The sequence below is a fragment of the Thamnophis sirtalis genome, unplaced genomic scaffold (genome assembly GCF_051295495.1).
Source record: "Thamnophis sirtalis isolate CommonGarterSnake01/CBP01778 unplaced genomic scaffold, rThaSir2_p1.2 scaffold_15, whole genome shotgun sequence".
In the NCBI taxonomy this organism is placed as follows: domain Eukaryota; kingdom Metazoa; phylum Chordata; class Lepidosauria; order Squamata; family Natricidae; genus Thamnophis; species Thamnophis sirtalis.
This window is the reverse complement of record NW_028261395.1, coordinates 41,401,948-41,423,452: the sequence shown is the minus strand read 5'-3', so window position 1 is coordinate 41,423,452 and position 21,505 is coordinate 41,401,948. Positions and strand designations below refer to the sequence as shown.

Genomic DNA, 21,505 nt, shown 5'->3' with positions numbered 1-21,505 from the left:
ATCGACTGGTCATTGGGGGGGGGGGCTGGGAAGAGGGGAAACCTGTCTGTATTTTTTGAGTGTAGGAAACCCAGATCAAGTCTGACTTAATTGCAGCTAACACCTCTTTAGTAAAAGAACCTTTCGCTTCAACCAAATGTAGTCGAGGGTCTCTCTTTCTTAAGGGATCAGATTGGGACAGGTCTGACACAAAAGCTGTAATAAAAAATTTGCACTCAGTTTCACTTTCTTGGCAGCCGTGAAGGCATTTAAAGTATCCATTTAACCACATATCCTTTTGTTGCAAAAGGAGATCTATTTGATACAATAACAGAATTGGAAAGGACCCTGGAGCTACTTCTAGTCCAACCCTGATCAAGTAGGAGACTGTATACCATTTCAGACAAATGGACATCCAATCTCTTCTTTAAAACTTCCAGTGGTGAAGCACTTACAACTTCTGAAGGCAACTTCTGTTCCGCTGGTTAATTGTCCTCCTTGTTAGGAAGTTTCTCCTTAATTCCAGGCTGCTTCTCTCCTTGATTAGTTTCCATCCATTGCTTCTTGTCCTGCCTCCTCCGGATCCCATCTGCCAGTCAATGTCGACTGGCGACTACACGGAGGAGAGCCTTTTCTGTTGCAGCTCCGACCCTGTGGAACGATCTCCCCGTCGAGATTCGTACCCTCACCACCATCCAGACCTTCCGCACGGCCCTTAAGATCTGGCTCTCCCATCAGGCCTGGGGATAGGTTCTTAATTTACCCGCCCGAGTGTTTACTGTTGAATGCAAGTTGTGTTTTACTATTTTATTTTGTTCACTCACTGTTTGTCTTTTGGTATTGCACCCCTTTCCCTGTGATTGTAAGCTGCCCTGAGTCCCCTCAGGGAGAAGGGCGGCCTATAAATCTTAATTTTAAAAAAAAATGTCTAAAAATGCTTTCAGGTGCTTTGGAGAATAGGTGGACTCCCTATCATATCACCCCTCGTCTTTCTTTTCATTAAACTAGACAAAACCCAATTCCTGCAACCGTTCTTCATATGTTTTAGCCTCCAGTCCCCTAATCCTCTTTGTTGCTCTCCTCTGTCCTCTTTGTAGAGTTTCTTTTCTATTGTAGCGACCCAAACTGGATGCAGTATTCCCAGTGTGACATTACCAAGGCAATATGAAGACATTGCAGGAAAGAAGCGGCAGCAATCCACTTCTTATATAATGGGATCTACAAGCTGAATTCCTCCCCTAATCTGTAGAGAGCTAAGAAAATCACCTTGGCAGAAACATGGAAGAATTATAGCTAAAAAGGGCAAAAAAATATCTTATGTCCCGGGAAATATGATAATATTTGGAAGTGCCTGCTAAACTTACAACTCAATCTTCTTCTCTTTTTTTTTTGCCAAACAAATGTAGAAGAGTTAAAAAACAGTAGAAATAAATCCATCCAGCTTGAAGAGAACTTCTGGTTTTACTTCATTTCTTAATTCCAAAATCAACTTTGAAAACAGAGGGAAGAAAGAGATTTCCTGCTTCTATTCAGCCATTATTTTTCTGGAATTTCTACAGGTGTACTCCGCCATGTTCTCCTGGATCTCTTGAAATGTCTTGTAGCTGGTTTCCGGGAGTACCCAGAAAATGTACAAAAAGGTGAAGATCAGAAAAGGCGAGCAAAGCAGCAAGAAGTAGGTCTCAAGGTAGGGCTAGAGACAGAAACAAAAGTTAAGAAATATTGTGATCAAACTTGGCAAGCCCACGAGTCACACACAATTCCGCGGTAAAGTCACCTCCATACTTTGAGATTATCAAAGGGTCTGTTTGTTGTGGTGCACCGAGCTGGCTGCAGAATCGGACAGTGAGGAGATTGGGGAGGAACATGGGCCAGCCTTACAGTCTGGGGAAGGCTCTGATGAGGGATCTGTGTCGGAGGCGGAGAGTGGGCCAGGACCATCTGGGAGTTATGTGCTGCCTCCGGAGCCTCCAGAGTTGGACATCAGCGAGGCAGAGGAACAGGCTCCCCCTGTTCCCTGTGCATGCATGCGTAGAGCTGCCAGAAGGCAGGAACAGTTAAGACAGAAAAGGTGACTTGGGAGTAAGGCTTGGAGGTAATTAGGCCCTCCTATACGACGTAAAGGAAAAGCAAAGGCACCTGAGTCTTTGCAGGAAGCAACTTTGTTCATAGTGGTCTGTTTTGATTCTTTGCTACATGTGGCCTTGACAAGCCAATTTCCAAGTCTTTGTCAGTGTTTCAAGGAAGATAACGGTGGGTGCTTATCAGGTTTACCCCGAAAGACTTTGGCAGCCTACTGTAGGACTCTTGAACAACTCTTTGTGACTCATTATGGACTTTGAATGAACACAAATCATAGCCTTTGAAATAAAAAGAGGGGTGTGGGGGAGTAAGTCTGTGTGTCAATTCCCTGCGTTGCCATGGGAGACAAAGAGGGGAAATGCATTCCACGCATACTGTCGGCTGGCGTCAGATCTCAGATTAGTGCAGCAGGCTTGGAAGGGGTGCATCTTACAGGGGAATGTTATCGTGACACAGAACAGAGGTCAAGGTCAGAAATAAATCAAACAAAGCATAGACTTGACTGCGAACAAATCTTGCCTAATGATGCTCCCAATAAATGACTTATTTTTGTATTGAACCTTGATTCAATGCTCATGAATTAATTAGGGCATTTTTAGGAAATCTGACAGTGTGCTTTTTAATGTATCAGGAAGCCTAGGTCAGAACACCCTTACCTGAGTCAGAGTAAACAATATGTTTGTCAAAAAAAGGAGTGCCCAACTGAAAAACCCAGCTACCACATATGCGGACGCTCTGGATGACTGCAGGAACACTTCACCAATAATCAGATGGAAAATGGAAGCTGGGTGGAGAGAAGAGGGCAGGCCTTGTAATATATATTTTTTTAAAGCAAGAACCATGAAAGGCTCTCTTGGTCTTTCTCCACCTGTTAAGACGCTGTATCCCATCTGGTCACAAACCTGGTCCCATTACGAAGCCCACTAATGAGACGACAACCAAAACAATGCTGCTGAAAGCCATCGTGGGAGTGTTGATCTATGGGGAAAAAGGAAACACGTGTGAGCTAACCATCAAAGCAGTAACACTTCCCCCCACTCCCCAATTTCATATCTTCAACAAACCTCCTATTCCACAGGTTTGGGAACCACATCTAGAGAAAACTGGCATTAACTCTATGTAATGGAGCAACTGGGTGAAATTAATGGATTGGTAAAATTGACCAACTAGATGAAATTCACAGATAGGTTAAATTGACAAACAGGACCAAATTGAGGGATTGATGAAATTGACGGATTGGTGCAAATGACAAACTGGCTGAAATTGACAGATTGGTGAAATTGACCAATTGGGTGAAATTGACAGATTATTGAAATTGATGGACTGATGCAACTGACCAACTGAATGAAATTTAAGGATAGGTGAAATTGACCAACTAGATGAAATTCACAGATGGGTGAAATTGAGCTACAAGTCAAAATTGATGGATTGGTGCAAACCGGGTGAAATCGACAGACTGGTGAAATTGATGGTGAAATTGACCAACTGGATGAAATTCGCCAGATCAATTATAACTGGCTGGACAGGTTTGTGTGTGAGAAAAAGCATAGGGACATTAACAGGGGGCCACTCAATTGTCCTGGCACAGAGAGCAGGAACGTAACCCACCTGATAAGTGAAGACTAGGGCAATATATGAGATGCTACATATCAAGAAGCCACTCAAAAGGAGAAATCTCCGCCCCAAGGAATCAACAGTGAAGACCTAGGGAAAAAAAGCAAAGCAGAGGAAGATTGACCCCATCAGGACCCTGGAGAAAAACTACCAAGAAGACCATGGGCCGCCAAGAACACAAACCAATAGATCATCAAACTATGGAGCCCACAATTCTTCATTGAGGCTAAAATATTTCCAGTGTTCACCTGTGCTATTGTGTTGTCACTAATTTGAACTCCTCCCTTCTGGTTGTATCGCTTTGGGGTACATCACCCTAAGTCAGTGGGGTGATGGAGGCAGCACAAAAAATGAACAAACCTGTAATCAAGCAGGATACGAGGTAACTTACAACTGTCAGAATCATCAGCTGGATGGTCAAGAGTCCTGCTAATGGAAGGAGCCCCGCAGTTTTGGCAGATATTCCTAAAATTTTATAGCTTTGCTTGCTGAAAAAAAAAACCTGCAATGAAAGACAAAAGAGGAACACATAGGATTTGGGTCAGGCTCTAAAAAACCCTCACAATTCTTCTAAGCAGATTCATCACCTGCAGACAGAATCTTGCTAAACTAAAGCACATAAACCTAGGCTCTGGGAACTATTAAGGAGGAGCCGTCTTCACCTTATGTCAACCCTGAAGCTGACCTGACCGGAGCCATATTGGAGCTTCAGTGTTGCCACACTAGAGCTGAGGGACTCGGGGGAGGGGATTAGACATAGAGGGTTTTGTGTAGTCAAAATAAAATTCCTTCTCTTGAGAACTAAGAACATTCTCACACCTGGACCGTGGAAAGAGGAGATTGGACCATGTGACTGATTGTTTGGGGTTTGAGAAAAACATTCTCTTTTAAATAGGTGAAAAGCGTGGGTTCTGGATCCAGAAACTTTGTGTCTGGATAACAAGCCAGCCACTCAGCACTTTGGACAGACTCCAAATTTGAACCATGAAAAAGCAAATGGTATGCGAGATTGCTTGGGGAAGTCACTAACTGCGTTTGTTGGTACAAATCGAGTTCCGGAGACCACGACTATGACGGTGATGAGTTGCCACCGGAGGCGAGGGAAGCAAAGAAGTTTCCACACTGTCATGTTCTTCTGGCTGCTTTCGGCAAGGTGTTCTTGACGAAGTTCTTCCATCTCATCCTCCACGTTTTCTTTCCCTCTCAGCTTCTTCAAGGCTAAAGTTGGAGGAAGAGGAGGGGAAGACAAGAACATGTGGAAAGTGTTCTGACCGAGGCTTCCCAAGAGCCTGAGGCAGATTCCTGGTCCCGAGAAAAAACCCTTTTCTTAATTGACTGTGAATTCTGCTCATTCACATCCAGCAAAGTCTTTCGAGGGAGGATTTACAGTCACAGACCTTCTCTGGCTTGGAGATCTACCTGGCCGATATCTGCACAACTTGGCAAGGAGATTCGGAGAGTCGCCAACCAATTAAGCGAACTAATTGTCTCCTTCAAACTCCATTCCCCTTTCACTCCCTTCGTCTGGCAGCTCTGCGCATGCGCACACTGGGAAGAGGCTCCAGCTGTTCTTCTTCCTCACTGATGTCTGACTCTGAAGGCAGCTGATAACTGTCAGACGGCCCTGGCCCCCTCTCTGCCTCCGACACAGAGCCCTCATCAGAGCCTTCCCCAGACTCCAGGAGTGGCCCATCTTTCTCACCAACCTCCACACTGTCCGAATCTGTTGTCAGCTCTGCTGGCCACTGGCGGGCCACAACAGAAAGGGGCTACATTTGGAAGGAGCCATCAGGTCTTGCAGATCTCAAGGGCAGAAGCTGGGCTACAGGCCTGATTCTTGCTTTGGCCCAAACAAACAGCTGATAAGGCCGTAACACCAGACTCACATGGCCGTACCTTGTCTTGCTTTCTCTTCGTCATTCTGCTGCAAGTATAGAAACCTGGGACTTTCCGGAGAAGGCAGCAACAATATACTACTAACTATGGCAAATATGGCTGTAATGCCCACCAATAATGTGTAATCTATGTTAGAAAGAGAGGGAAGGAGAATGTTAGGAAGCTCCTGATCCTACTTCATGTTTTAGAAGAAACTTTTCTCTTTTCAGCTTCCTTTCCCCTTACTTTGATTCCTCTGTGCTGGGACAATGGAAAGATACCCTCCCCAGCTTAGCATGACTTAAAGTTGTGGAGGTGGAGGTGAAAATACTCACGTTCTTTGTTTCCCCAGACCTGGGGATTGGTTAAGATTTGGTCCAGAATGTATCCCCAGCTGACCCAGATGAGCAGACTGGTCACGAAGGCTCCCCTCAGGTCCAAGGAAGAGATTTCAATGATGTAGAGAGACATAGAGTAAGTAAATGTCCCTGTGGAATGAATTAAATATTGCATTTCAGTCTCAGCTTGCATTCTAGCGAGTGCCGAATTAAGGGGCATCTACGGTTTGCGGCTGGCCCTGAGATTTGCGGATTTAAATAAGAGGTGCCCTTATCAGCCCGTATCATGTGAACCCGTAGTAGCAGTGGCAGGAGTCTCTGCCCTCCCACCCGGACACTTTTGCACAAGCATGGGAGAGAGAGCATGCCCGTACTGGTATTTAAAAAATCAACAACCCACCATTGATTTAAATCTCCAAGTTAGGGAGTACTGGGTTGAAACAGTGCTAAACTGTCCAGTGCAGTATTCTCTTGTTCCAGCCTAGCACTCTGGTTTGGGCTGATAGCTCAAAATTGAACCCGGAGCCAAAAAATTAGAGTATGTGCAAAGAGACCCTGGTTTGCATTTAATGCAAAGGTAGAGTTCATCCCCTTTTGGGGGGGAAGCTTATAATAAAGTGGTCAAAGACTCACCTGACACTATCCCCACAAAAAAACGAGTAAAGAGGCTGAATGCAAAGTGCTTTAAAACGGAAGCAAGACACAAGGCGGCAGACGAAAAAATACTTATTCCGTTGCTAATTAAGATGGTGAATTTTCTGAAAAGACACGGAAAGAGACACATTCAAGGAAATAGGAGTCGCAAAAATGTTAATTTTTTTTAGTCCTGAACTACCAACAGCATCCTGATTTTATTTTATTTTTATTTTATTTTATTTCAAAAGAAAAGTAAACCTTTTTTTAATGTATCAAATATACAGAATTTTAATCTTTATAAAGCGATAAAGTCAGGCCTGCATTTATACTCCTTTTAGAATTTTGGCCTGCCACACTTTCTCTTATTTCATTATGCTGTTTCTTTAGGTATAGTCGATGGGAGGGGGGAATAGAAGGAGTAGGATTGTGGAATGTATTATTTTCATTCTTTAATAGAAGCCAAGGTCATCCTTTGTCTCCACACTTTCACACCTGACTGGAATTAAAGAGAAGATCTCGAGTTCTCGTTTTCTTTGTATTGATTTATACTCTACAACGGGTGTTACCACTTCGTTTTCTATTCTTTTCCTTGAAGCTTATTCGAGCTTAAATTAGCTAATGCACTTTTTTTTAATGGATTCATCGTCCCGCTTGAAGCTAACATAAATAGATACAGTGCCCATGGATCCAGTCCTCAAGACTGTCTTTTTTTTAAAGGAACATTTTTGTTGCTGGAATTGCAGGAGATTATGCAATATGCTAAAATACCTTCATGTGGAGCTCTAACATGTGTGCTATAATCATCCAGATGCTGGCATCAGGGGAATTAAAGCGACGGGGCAGAGAAGATTAAAACTGGGGTCTGTTTCTATCGCTGATGCTAGAAGGCCCGAGTCAATGATTTTGAGGTCTTCTAGTCCAACCCCCTGCCTAGGCAGGAAACCCTATACTGTTTCAGACAGATGGCTATCCAACATCTTCTTAAAGACTTGCAGTGTTGGGGCATTCATAACTTCTGGAGGCAAATTCTGTTCCACTGATTAATTGTTCTAACTGTGAGGAAATTTCTCTTCAGTTCTAAGTTGCTTCTCTCTTTGATTAGTTTCCACCCATTGCTTCTTGCTCTACCCTCTGGTGCCTTGGAGAACAGTTTGACTCCCTCTTCTTTGTGGCAACCCCTGAGATAGTGGAACACTGCTATCATGTCTCCCCTAGTCCTTCTTTCTTTTAAATAGACATATCCAGTTCCTGCAACCGTTCTTCATATGTTTTAGTCTCCAGTCCCCTAATCCTCTTTGTTGCTCTTCTCTGCACTCTTTCCAGAGTCTCCACATCTTTTCTACGTCGTGGCGACCAAAACTGGATGCTGTATTCAAAGTGTGGCCTTACCAAGGCCTAACATTAACCCTTCATGTGATCTTGATTCTATCCCTCTGTTTATGCAGCCTAGAACTGTGTTGGCTTTAAATGCCAATGTATGGCACCCATGCCAACAGCAACACCCAAAATGTAGCACTTTGTTGTATATCCACAACCCAGAAATTCTGCCTACTATACCTGCCATATCTGTCTGCTAGGCAGCCCCAAAGATACACCCCCAAAACAGCGCCAATTGCGAATAAAATGAGGAGGAGGAAGAAGAACTTCAAACGCACAGCGTCTGTCTCGGTTCCTTCCTTCAGAAGATTCACCACCTGCATCTCTACCTTAAAAACATAAATTGGAAAACCACATCAAGAACACAGAACGGTGCTGCAATTCCTTCCCAGCAGCCTCCTTCTACTTCACCTAACACATCCCTGCGAGGTAGGCTGGCCAGTGGGCAGTCCCTACGGAAAAACCCAGATGCTGAAGGAATCTGGAGCAGAGATGCTAAATAAATTGATTTATTTATCTTTGAAAACTCTGGGACATTTCCCTCTCTGTTGCCTCCAAACAAGGCGGCCACTGTGAAGGGCAGGTGAGGCCTGCCGGGTGGAAAACCATATCTGGGTTTTCTCTTGAAGGAAAACAAACCATGGTTTCCCAAAGGTGCTTTTTTCAAGAGGCAACTGGACTTTTCTGGTTTTTCTTTGGAAGACGTTTCTCTTCTCATCCAAGAAGCTTCTTCAGCTCCGACTGGACGGTGGGGAAGGGAAGGACTTAGTTTCCTAACAGACAGCTGGTCATTTGCCTCTTTTTAGAGAATCACTGAGGCCACTTGGAAGGGAAGGGAGGGGAGGGAAAGGGGAAGAAGGGGAAGGTAAGGGAGGGAAAAGGAAGAAAAGGAAAGGAAAGGAAGGAAGGGGAGGGAAAGGAAAGGAAAAGAAAGAGGAAAGGGATAGAAAAGGAAAGAAGAGGAAGGGAAGGAAGGGGAAAGAAGGAAGGGGAAGGGGAAGGGAAGGAAGGGGAAGGGGAGGGGAGGGGAGGGAAGGAAGGGAAGGGAAGGGAAGGGAAGGAAAGGAGGGGAAGGGAACGGAAGGAAAGGAAAGGAAAGGGAAAGGGAAAGAAAGGGAAGGAAGGGGAGGGAGGGGAGGTGACGGAAAGGAAAAGAAAAAGGAGAAAAAAAGGGAAGGGGAGTGAGAAAAGTGGAGGGGAGAGGACAAGGCAGGTAACACCATTTGAAAACCTGATGGGGTGGGATAAACCCAGAGGTGGGTTTCACATTTTGTTACCACCGGTTTGCCCCGCCCGTCCGTGTGGCCTTCCGCAGATGCCCTGTGCTTGCGCACACGCCTTCTGCACCCAGCCTCAAAAACGTGCCTAAAGAGGATAACGTAGAGCCGGGGAGGGTGGGTGAACCGGTCCAAACTGGCTGAATACCACCTCTGGATAAGCCAGGATGCAGGGTCCATGAAAGACGCTGGGTCCACACAGAGCATCCTCAGCAACCCTAATGCACGAAGGCGGGTTGTGTGAATGACTGCAAAGTCCCAACCAAGGTCTACCCCGCAACAACCAGCGGGGCTCACTTACCACAACAGGATTATTGATCATGAAGTAGATGTATCCATGCTGCAAACTCCCCAAACTGGACCCCATTACTGAGAGAATGAGCGGGAGGGTCAGTTTCTATGGGAAGGTACAGGAGGAGGAGGAAGACAACAACACAATTCCTTCAGTGGAAAGCAGAAAAACCAACACAACATCCACAACACATCTTACACCTCCTCTCTCCTCTCACCCTTCCAATTTCTGGCTTGGATGGGAAGAAGGCCGATCTTCCTCACCTTCTCTTCTGTTAGGGAAAGCTAATTATTTTCCCCACGTTAGTTTGGACTCCTAGCATCTCGTGGTGGTGTCTCATCCATAAAGAAATCAGCTGAGCTTTAGGAGTTTCCCAAGATTTTCTAGGCACTGCAATTTGTTTTTTAAATACAGTTGCGAGTTGATCCTCTTCAGAAATGTTTTATAATTTCTCTGCCCTGCCTTGCCCCGGAGCTTAGAAATAACCATGGATCAAGAAAAACACAACATCAGCAGCCTTTCAAACTCACATTACTTTTGAGTGTGGGTTCGGGTTCCTCATCGTCCTCCATCCTTCCGGGAAGATCAAGGGAAACCCTTGTTCGAACAAAAGCAAGTTTTTTTACAAATCATTCTCCCCCGAATCCAGGCAGAAAACCTCCACAAACTCTCTTCCTCGATGATTACATGGTAGACTGCGGTGGATCAGGGAGGCTCCAAAGAGTCTGTTGCCAATGGTGGACGTTGGCTTGAGAGCTTCCTGTTCAATTCCTAATTGTTGTAATAAATTCCCCAAATTAATTGGCACCCTCCCTGTCCTTCCTCCACCAGCGCATTTGGAGGAGGCCAGTCTTCAAATTTTAGATTTTGAGGCTGGAAATATTTTTTTAAAAAAGCCAACTTACTATTTTTTTGGGAGAAAAAACACAGCTGTCTTTTCTTTCGAATGAAAAATGCTGGAGCAGCAGAGAGAGCCAATCAGGGAAAGGAGGTGGGAACATTCCGGGGAAAGCAGAATGGCAGTTAGGTGGCTGTTTTGCATAAATTTACATCCGGGGATTCCACTTTCAAGGGGTTGAAATTCTTTTTTTTATTGAATTTTTTTTTTAAAAAAGCTTTTACAAATATTTACCTCACCTCCCCCCCTCCCCACCCGAACCCAACCCTCCCCCAACCTCCCCTTCATTCCATGGAATGAAGTTTGATCTTTTTCTCAACCATACAGTAGCATATTCTTTCTAAGGAGGATATAATCAAGATAGTCTATAATTGCCTATCAATCTAACAGTATGGCGATTGACAATCTCTTTATATTTCAACTCTAACTCTTTCAGTCTTAAAGGTTTGGTGAGGAGAAATCCAAAAATTCCTTTAAAGAGGAAAAAAAATGCTTGGCAAGGGAAACCGCGAGCCAAAAGGAAGTCTTGCTGGGAAGGCGCGGCAGCAGGGCTTTAAAGGGCTCCCCCCTCCCCAGCCAGCCAGCCCAGCCAGCCCATTCTTCCCCCGCCACCACTGTATCCAACAGGCCAAGTTGCTGGGAGGAGAAAGTTTGGGCTGCAGGACATGAGATTCCCCAAGCTTCCATTCCCCACAATCCTGTCAGAGCTGAAGAAGTTCTGTGCAAAACGCCTCCTTTCTTCCCATCTTGCCTGAGCTCAAATTACCGCAGCCTTTAAACGAGGCTCAGCGTAACGCGGAGGAAGGAAGATGTTTCCTTCTGGGAAAAGAGCTGGAGGCAGGGAGAAAGATGCAAACGTGGACCCTGGCTATCTCCCCCCCCCACCTCCTCGCTTCCAGGAACTCACCGCAACCCCCCGCCCTGCAAGAGAATCATCAGCGCCGCCCCGAGGGACAGGAGGGGTCCCAGGCACAGCTGCATCGCCCCCCCCCCCCGCCCGAATAGGGAGGCCTTTTGCACCTGCGACCGGAGCAACTAGTTTGCGTTCAGCGGCTGAAAAGATCGCTAAAATCTGCCCAGGACAGCTACGCCTTCTGTCCGTAAAGTTTGTGGGAGACGAAACAGCACTGTGTTCCTTTGCGCACCTTCCAGGGCCCTGGAGGAAGACCTTTCCCCCCCCCCCCGCCCCACGCTGAGGCCGGATCCTCCTCGATCCTTCGAGGAGGGAAAAAGGGATCTTGGCAGGCAGGGGATATTTCAGCAGGAGTCAGAGGGTGAACCAACACATTTGCTGCCCAGCACTGCGGCTGAAGTGAAGCCAGCAAAGCTCCTGCTGGCGCCCCCGCCCATGGCAGCGGCGGTGGTGCCTCTCCCTCCGCTCGGAGCACCTCAGCTGGGCGGCAGCAGATATTCTGGTGGGGGGGGCTTTGGGGATTCATTTCAGCGCCGGGCTAGGATTGGCCGCCCACAAAGGACCTCCCCAGGCTTGCTTTGCTAAACACGGGGCGACTGATGCTAGTTTGAGCAGCTGCGGCTGGCGCAAACTACCATCAGTCGCTCCGTGCTCATCAAAACAAGTCTGGGGAGGTCCTTTGCAGGTGGCCAGTTCTAGCCGCCTGCAAAGGACTTCCCCACGTTTGCTTTGAAAGAAATCTCTGCGCGGCAGTTAGAAACTGCTGTGCGGGATTTTCTTGCCATGTGCGCAGCCGCGCAGCCACGCACCTTAGAGGAAACAGTGCTGAGAGACACATCAGGGTTGTGTTCACGGATGAAATTAGCGGTTTGGACCGATTCATCTGAACCGGTAGTAAAAAATGCTACTGGTTCACCCAAACCAGTAGCTCTGGCGATCAGCTGTTGCAACAATCGGCTGTGCTTACGCGAACGCATGACACAGCTGATTGTCACACAGCTGATCATTGCAACTACCGGTTCGCTCGAACCGGTAGCATTTTTTAAGGTTCCAACGATCAGCTGTGCCGGGTGATTTATATTCACTAGAAAGTAGGAAATCCTGCTTCCTAGCAAATCTAAATCGCGTGTCACAGCTGTTTCCCTCCTCCCTCACTATTCTACTTACCTTTGCAGACTCAGAAAAGGCTCCATTACCCTCCTTTTTCAGCACTGCATGGGAACGTGCATGTGCACGAAGCGAACCAGTAGCGAAACGAACCTGTAGCAAACTTTGGAGCATTTCAACCCTGGTTGTGTTTGACCTCGGGGGGCTGGGATGGGCTTGGCCAGGGCGGGCATGGCCAGGGTGGGCATGGCCAGAGAGGGCATGGCCAGCTCAAGATCCCTCGTGTTGGGGCTCCTGCGGCGGCTTGAGCACTCTGCCAGCAAAAACAGGCTCCCGAGCTCCGTTTTTGGCTGTGACAGTGTCTTGCAACCCTCTGTCAGAATAAACTGAGCTTGTGGGCACCATTTTCATTGGCAGAGGCACCACGGGCCTGTCCTTTGCTGTTTCCAGGGGGGGGGCTTGGGCCAGATCTAAGCACCCCGTGGCCTTGAGTTTGACACCCTGTTCTAGAGTCTCAACATTTTTTTAAATATTGTAGTGACCAAAACTGGAAACAGAAAAAAATCTCCTTGGCAGAAATATACAAGAATTATAGCTAAAAAGGATGGAAAAATTATTTTATGTCCTGGGGGCTGTGATGGCAAAACCTATGGATAGCTATCCCTGTCCTGGGGAATAAGATAATATTTGAAAGTGCCATCCTAGTTCATTGGAGCATTAGAACAACAGGGGATAAAGCACTATCAGGCTTGCGAGATATTCTTCTTACAGCTAATCTCAATAATGGAATTTTTTTTCAGCCTTCCTGCAGGATTGATTTTCTATTTTGGCCTACCTCGCAGGGCTGGCACCCCCAAGATCCCTGCTCACACAGCTCTGCTAAACTTACAACCCAATCGGTTTTTGCCAAATTAGCGGATAGCACTTAAAAAACAACAACAAAGAAAATAAATCCATCCAGCTTCCAGAGCGCTTCTGATTGACTTCATTTTTTTTAAAAAAAATTCCAGATCAACTTTGAAAACAGAGGGAAGAAAGAGATCTCCTGCTTCTATTCAGCCATTATTTTTCTGTGATTTTTAGAGATGTACGCTGCCATGTTCTCCTGGATCTCTTCAAATGTCTTGCCGCTGGTGTCCGGGACGACACGGAAAATGTAAATAAAGGTGATGATCATAAAAGGCCAGTAAAGGAACAAGTAGTAGGTCTCAAGGTAGGACTAGAGACAGAAACACAAATTAAGAAATATTGTGATCAAACTTGGCAGGCCCAGGAGACACACAGAATTCCGCGGGAAGGTCACCTTCATACTGGGGGGGAAAAAAACCACAGAACTTTTAAGTAAACATATTATTTACTTTTTCTTTAACCTTGTAGTGGCAAAATGCAGCCAGTTCCAACCGATTCGGGTGAACCAGTAGCGCTGGCAGCGGGAAGCTCCGCCCACTCGCTCAGACATCATCCCATCCCATTTCGGACACTCTGTGCATGCGCCGAAGGTACATTTGAAAACCGTAAGTTGATTTCACCCCTGGCCCCTTTACCTGTGTCAGAAGAAACAGCAAAGCTGAGAAACAATGGATTCCCCAGCTGAGAGAGCCTGTAATCGCATACGCGGATGCTCGAGACGACTGGAGGAAGAATTCACCGATAATCACGGGAAGAATAGAAGCTGGATGGAGAGAAGAAGGCAGGCCTTGTAGTTTTATTTTATTTTATTTTATTTTATTTTATTTTATTATTTTATTTATTATTTATTTTATTTTATTTTATTTTATTTTTATTTTTTTTATTTTATTTTATTATTTATTTTATTTTATTTTATTATTTTATTTTATTTTATTATTTATTTTATTTTATTTTATTATTTATTTTATTTTATTATTTATTTTTTATTTTTTATTTTATTATTGTATTGTATTGTATTGTATTTTATTATTTTATTTTATTTTATTTTATTTTATTATTTATTTTATTTTATTTATTATTTTATTTTTTATTTTATTTTATTATTTTATTTTATTTTATTTTATTATTTATTTTATTATTTTATTTTATTTTATTTTATCTTATTTTAATTTATTTTATTTTTATTTTATTATTTTATTTTATTTTATTATTATTTTATTTTTTTATTTTATGTTAAAAGCAATAACCGCAAAAGCTTCCCTTGGTCTCTCTCCACCTGCGAAGACTCCGTATACCACCTGATCACAAACCTGCTCCCATTGAGTAGCCCACAAAGAAGATGAAAATCAGAACAATGCTGAAGATAGCCAGCGAAGGGCTGTTGATCTGCGGGAAAGAAGGAAGCTCCTGTGGGGTGGCCATCAAATTAGTAACCCCTCCCACAACTTCACATCTTCAACCAACCTCCTATCTTCCATAGGGTTTAGGAACCCCATTTATAGAAAACTGGCATTAACTCTATGAAATTGACGGATTGATGAAATTGACGGATTGATGAAATTGATGGATTGGTGTAAATGACAAACTGGATGAAATTGATGGATTGGTGAAATTGATCAAATGGATGAAATTGACATTGGTGCAATTGACCAACTGGATTAAATTGATGGATTGGTGTAATTGATGGATTAGTGAAATTCGTGGACTGGATCAATTAACCAACTGGCTTAAATTTAAGGATTAGTAAAATTCACCAGCTAGATGAAACTGACCAACAAAACAATATTGATGGATTGGTGAAATGAATCGATTGATGAAATTGACAGATTGGTGCAAATGACCAACTGGATGAAATTGATGGATGGGTGCAATTGACCAACTGGATGAAATTGACATTGGTGCAATTGACCAACTGAATGACATTTCCCCCTCTTTCGCCTCCAAACAACGCAGCCGTTATGAAGGGCAGGTGAGACCGGCCAGGTGGAAAACCACATCTGGGTTTTTTTTTTTGAAGGAAAACAAACCACGGTTGTCCCTAAGGTGCTTTTTTCAAGAGGCAACTGGACTTTTCTGGTTTTTATTTGGAAGACGTTTCGCTTCTCATCCAAGAAGCTTCTTCAGCTCTGACTGGACAGTGAGGAAGGGAAGGATTTAGATTCCTTGCAGACCGCTGGTCATTTGCATCCTTCTAGAAAGCCGTTGAGACCCCTTGGAGGTTGTCCTGTGTCCTGAATTGTGCAAATGGGTGTGGAGCCTTCTTGGAACTGCTGACACAGAGGTGGTATTCAGCCAGTTCTGACAGGTCCTGGAGAACTGGTTAGCGGAAATTTTGAGTAGTTTGGAGAACCGGCAAATAGGCTGGCCATGCCCCTGCTGCCTCTCAGCTGATCTTCTTTTGTTGCCCTGAACAGGAGAACGGAGCTGGAAAGCAGGTTAGTGGGGTGGGGAGGGAATGGGGATTTTGCAGTATCCTTCCCCTGCCATGCCCACAAAGCCACGCCCACAAAGCCACACCATGCCCTCAAAGCCACGCCCACAGAACCGACAGTAAAAAAAAAAACGATTCCCACTACTGTGCTGAAAGGACTGTGTTGTAAACTGGTGATAGATGATGACATATCCCTCCTCCTCTGTTGAGGGGAGGGGGCTGTACTTTTGACATAGATGGCCTCTCTGACCCGTCTTTCAAACTGGTGGCCCTCTTTGTCCAAAATGTGGACTTTTCTGTCTTCAAAAGAATGTCTTTTTTCTTTTTAATGTAGATGGACAAAGGATGGGATGGGATGGAATAGAAAAGGAAAGGGAAAGGGAAGGGAAGGAAAAAGGGGGAAAGGAAGGGAAGAGGAAAGGAAGAGGGAAAAGTGGAATGGAGAGTACAGGGCAGGCAATACCATTTTGAAAACCCCATGGGGGTGGGATAATCCAGGATCCATGTGCCATGAAATACACCGGCTCCACACAGAGCAACCACAGCGACTCGAATAGGTTGTGTGAATCACTACCAAGTCCCAAACCCAGGACTACCCAGCAGGGCTCACTTACCACAATGGGATTGGTGATGAGATAGGCCATGTATCCATACTGGAAAGATGCCATACTGGACCCTGCAAATGAGATCATGAATGGACAGGTCAGTTTCTATGGGAAGGTGCAGGAGGGGAGAAACAACAACACAATTCCTTCAGTGGAAAAAAAGATAGAAACCAACACAACACCCACAACACATCTTAGACCTCCCTCTCCTTTCACCCTTCTGATCTTCTTATACAAACAGTACAAACAAGCCGGCTGAGTTTTAGGAGATTCCAAAGATTTTCTAGGCACTGCAATTTGTTTTTTTAATACAGTTGCGAGCTGATCCTCTTCAGAAATTCTTTAAAATTTCTCTGACCTGAAGCTTAGAAATAACCGTGGATCAAGATAAACCGCAACTTCGGCAGCCCTCTAAACTCACATTACTTTGGAGTGAGAGTTCCGATTCCTCTTTTTCCTCCATCCTTCCGGGAAGATCAAGGGGAACCCCTGATAGAACAAAAAGCAAAAAAAAAAAAGCAAAAAAGCCTCACACTTTGTTCATTCTTCCACTATAATTACAAACAATTCTCCCCCACCCCCAGGAATCCAGCCACAGAACCTCCCCAAACTGTTCTCCCAGGTGACTCCTGTTCCAAGGTAGACTGCTGAACATCAGGGAGGCTCCATAGAGCCCATCGCCAACGATGGACGGCTTTTCTTAAAGAGGAAATCAAAGGGGATAAATGTAAGCAAAGGGTTCCCCCCCCTTTTTTCCCTTTTGAGAGCTTCCTGTTCAATTCCTAATTGTTGTAATAAATTCCCTAAATTAATTGGCATCCTCCCTGATCCTCTGCCGCTCTTCTGCCAGCCTATTTGGTGGAGGCCGATCTTCCAGAGTTTGGATTTTAAGGCTAGAAATATTTTTTTTTAAAAGCCAACTTACTATTTTTGGTGGTGTGTTGGAGTAAAGGGAGAAAAACCACAGCTGTCTTTTCTTTGGAATGAAATATGCTGGAGCAGCAGTGAGAGCCAATCAGGGGAAGGAGGCGGGAACATTCCGGGAAAAGCAGAATGGCAGTTAGGCGGCTGTTTTGCATACATTTACATCCAGGTCGTTCCGCTTTCAGAGATTGAAATGTCTGTTGCTAAGTGAGACTTTAGTTAAGTGAACTTTGTGCCAATTTACGACCTTTCTTGCTACAGTTGTTAAGTGAATCACTACCGTTGATAAGTTAGTCCCATGGTTATTAAGTGAAACTGGCTTCCCCATTGACTTTGTTTGTCAGAAGGTCGCAAAAGGGGATCACGTGATTCTGGGGCATTGCGACCGTCATAAATTTGAGTCAAGCATCTGAATGTAAATCATGTGACCATGGGGATGCTGCAATGGTCATAAGTGTGGCACATTCTACCATATTTGGTGGTCTTATACTGAGGCCACGAAATACTGGAGAAGGATTCAAAAATGGCTAAAAGAGGTTACCGGGACAAGCATGGAATGGAAACCCGAGAATTTTTCACTAAGCATAAAACCAGAAAACATGAGTAAATCTATATGGTATTTGAGCCTACATATAATTGTGGCTGCAAGAATAACCTATGCACAATTTTGGAAATCTACTACCATACCGCCGGAAGATGCCATAATTAAAAAGATCTATGAATGTGCAAAAATGGACAGAATGATAGGTTGGCTGAGGGACAAAGGAGAAACAGAACATTATCTTTTTTTTATTTTTTTATTTTTTTAATTTTCCCTTTATTTGTATGCCGCCCTTTTCCCTGGGGGGACTCAGGGCGGCTCACAGTTCAAAAAGGGGGGGGGGAGGACAAACAATTTCCAACATAAGGACAATACAACATATTAAAAGAAACACAACAGTCACACAATTCGAGTGGGGTCAGAATCTTAACCCCAGGCCAGCCGGGACAGCCAGATCTTTAGGGCAGCGCGGAAGGACTGGAGGGTGGTGAGAGTCCGAATCTCCACGGGGAGTTCGTTCCAGAGGGTCGGAGCAGCCACCGAGAAGGCTCTCCTCTGGGTAGTTGCCAGTCTGCACTGGCTGGATGATGGAATTCGGAGGAGGCCTAATCTATGCGATCGTATCGGTCTAGTGGAGGTAATTGGCAGTAGGCGGTCTCTCAAGTACCCAGGTCCAGTACCATGAAGGGCTTTATAGGTGATAAGTAGCACCTTGAATCGCACCCGGAGATCAACAGGCAGCCAGTACAGCTCGCGGAGGATAGGTGTTACGTGGGTGAAACGAGGTGTACCCACAATCGCTCGCGCGGCTGCATTCTGGACTAGCTGAAGTCGCTGAATGCTCTTCAAGGGCAGCCCCATGTAAAGCACATTGCAGTATTCCAGCCTAGAGGTCACAAGGGCACGAGTGACTGTTGTGAGGGCCTCCCGGTTCAGTTAGCTGGAACCTATGGTATATGTGAGCGACAAGGAGAACAGCAGGGACTTAAAACGGGGAAAGTTAAATAGCAGTTGTTAACAATGGAACTAAAAGTGAACATAGGTATTGTAATAGATCCCTGAACTTTGTAAAGAGAAGATGCTGCTTAGAGACTAAACAATGAGGAAGGAAAAAAAAGTTGGGCTGTGAATGACTGTCACCGTGGGGGGGGGATGGGGGGGTTGTATGTTTAAAACTGTATTTGTATTTGTATGTTTTATCCTTTAAAAAATGTATAACCAATAAAGACTATTTAAAAACAAAAGTGTGAAAAATGGTCATAAGTCACTCTTTTTGGTGCCATTGCAACTTTGGTCACTAAATGAACCATTGCAAGTCAAGGACTACCTATATTTTAGACATAATTGTGTAAGGATAGAAGGATTTATCTGGGTTTTTTAAAAATTTCCTTTTTTTTTTCCAGCATCCAATTAGGGTGGATTATTTATCTTTAAATTTAATTTGATATTTGGGTCAATTTTTTACCCTTTTCTGTACACAATTTTTGTTCTTAGTTTAGATGTATGTTTTTATGTTTTGCATGTTATTGTTGTTGATAAAACGAATAAACTTATACAAACACAAAGACACACTGCAGAGTGCAGGAAAGCATTTCGCCCGGCTTTCACTCACCCTGTTAAATGCCTTTTTTTAAAAAATAGGAACCGAGTTTGAATGAAGAACTCCATTTTGGGGAGCATTCCGCCTTATTAAATAATTTTGTGCTTGGGTGAGATATTTTATTTTGGGCCAGGTTGGGGTAGGATGAAATCCCCCCGCCCTCCAAAATGTTACTTTTGTCTTTCCTTCCAGCCTCAACATTGTAGCAATTTTTGAGCATTGTCATGATGAAAGAAATGGGTTCAGCTCCAAGTGGGGAAAAAGACACTGGAGACATGGAGGCTGCTTGGAAAGATGGTTTATTGTTGGACAGGGCCACATGGCTTGAGCCCTGAACAGAAAAGGTGATCACGTACTTCAATGTTGGTGGAGAAGAAGAGAAGGGCTGAAGGAGGGGCTTGAAAAGCTTTTTATAACCTGTTTAGTCCCACCTCTCTGTTTCCTGTTCCTGTGTAAGACATGTATTCTGATTGGTTGGAAGAGGAGAGGAGAGGATTCTGTGGAGAAAGCCTGAGGGAGAGAAACGGATAGGATAAGGGGGTTCTGAGCAATGTTCCCTCTAATTTTTTTTCAGTGTGAGCGGAAAAGTATAGTGTTTGAGCGGTACATTTTCATGCCTGAATTTTTTTCACAGATGTCACCTAAGACAACAACGAAATCAGTGTTATTTGAAACTCAAAGTTATGTTTATTCAAGGGACCCGCTTAATTAAAGTGTTCTATAATATCAGTATGACTTATAATACTGCAAGTCTGCAATATTAAAATACTTGTATAGGGGATCCCCGGGATCCCCCGAAGAGATCAAATCACAACCAGTATGCCACCTTCTTGGTATATTGTTTTTATTTTCATTGAGTTTTTAAAAATGAGCATTATTTCATCCTTTTTTTCTTTATTTTTGATTGGTATCTGCAATTTGTGTTAATTCTGTTCATACATATAATATAAATGAAAAACCCAGCTCTCTTAAAAAATCTTTTAAGTTCTTTCTGGTGCTCTCTTTTAGAATTGGCCAACTAATATTTCTGTTCCCCCAACTAATGCCAGGCAGAGTTAACTGAAAAAGTAATTTTTCATGAAAGGACATTTTCCTAGGATTTTAATTGTTCTTACTGTCAGATTTCTCCTTATTTCCAGCTTGAGTCTCCTTCTGACAAGTTTCCATTGCTTCTTGTCCTGTCCTCAGGTGCTATTGCTGCCGCCTCCTCCTCCTCCTCCAACAGCACCAGCACATTTGCTGCCCAGCGCTGCGGCTGAGGTGAAGCTGCCAAAGCTCCCGCTGGCGCCCCCGCAGCGTTGGGCGGAAATCCAGCAGTGCTGTTGGAGGAGGAGGCGGCGAACCAGTCTGCCACCGTCGGCCACCGCCAGCCCCACCGCTCTTCCCGCCCCCTTCCAAGCCCCACAGTCCAGCGGACGCAGCAGAAGCAGCCCCGGGGCTCCGCTGCCGCTCCCCGCATTTTCTGGACGGGGTCTCGCAGGAAGGAATCCCCTCTCCAAGGGATCCCCGTCCAGAAAATGGGGGGAGCGGCAGCGGAGCCCCGGGGCTGCTTCTGCTGCGTCCGCTGGACTGTGGGACTGGGAAGGGGGCGGGAAGAGCGGCGGAGCTGGCGGTGGCCGTTGGTGGCAGGCTGGTTCGCCTCCTCCTCCTCCAACAGGCAACAGCACTGCCGGATCCAGTTGTAGCCGCCTGCAAAACGTTTCCTTTACAGAAATCTCTGCGCGGCAGATAGAAACTCTGCGCGGGGCTTTCTTGCAAGGTGCGCGGCCGCGCAGCCGCGCACCTTAGAGGGAACAGTGGTTCTGAGGGAGAGAAGGGGATAGGATAAGTGGGGCTACTGTGAGGCAAGCCTGAGGGAGAGAAGGGGAGAGGAGAGGATTCTATGGGGCAATCCTGAGGGAGAGAAAGGGATAGGATAGAGGAGGCAATCCATTTCTTATATAATGGGAGCTACAAGCTGAATTGTTCCCCTAATAATGGAGTCAGGAAAACCACCTTGGCAGAAATATGCAAGAATTATAGCTAAAAAGGGTGGGAAATTATTTTATGTCCTTTGGGGAATAAGACAATATTTGGAAGTGCCTTCCTGGTTCATTGGAGCAACAGA

The 21,505-nt window shown here is 44.9% G+C and overlaps 1 protein-coding gene across 3 annotated transcripts; it reads right to left on the bottom strand.

Annotated features, from left to right (window-relative positions):
* Window positions 1-1,421: 1,421 nt before the first annotated feature.
* On the bottom strand, window positions 1,422-20,748 carry LOC148042578 (solute carrier family 2, facilitated glucose transporter member 5-like). 3 transcript variants are annotated; one of them, XM_087701836.1, is made up of 13 exons: window positions 20,514-20,748; window positions 10,001-10,067; window positions 9,480-9,575; window positions 8,082-8,230; window positions 6,522-6,646; window positions 5,886-6,038; window positions 5,572-5,697; window positions 4,706-4,893; window positions 4,067-4,177; window positions 3,670-3,765; window positions 2,964-3,039; window positions 2,718-2,845; window positions 1,422-1,672 (listed from the first exon to the last, which is right to left on the bottom strand). In XM_087701836.1, the coding sequence occupies exons 2-13, from the start codon at window positions 10,040-10,042 to the stop codon at window positions 1,505-1,507; spliced, it is 1,458 nt and encodes a 485-aa protein (XP_087557962.1). In that variant the 5' UTR covers window positions 10,043-10,067; window positions 20,514-20,748; the 3' UTR covers window positions 1,422-1,504. The 3 variants fall into 3 exon arrangements, with proteins under 3 accessions (XP_087557962.1, XP_087557963.1, XP_087557964.1); XM_087701837.1 differs by lacking the exon at window positions 10,001-10,067; XM_087701838.1 differs by lacking the exons at window positions 9,480-9,575; window positions 10,001-10,067.
* Between the last annotated feature and the right edge of the window lie 757 nt (window positions 20,749-21,505).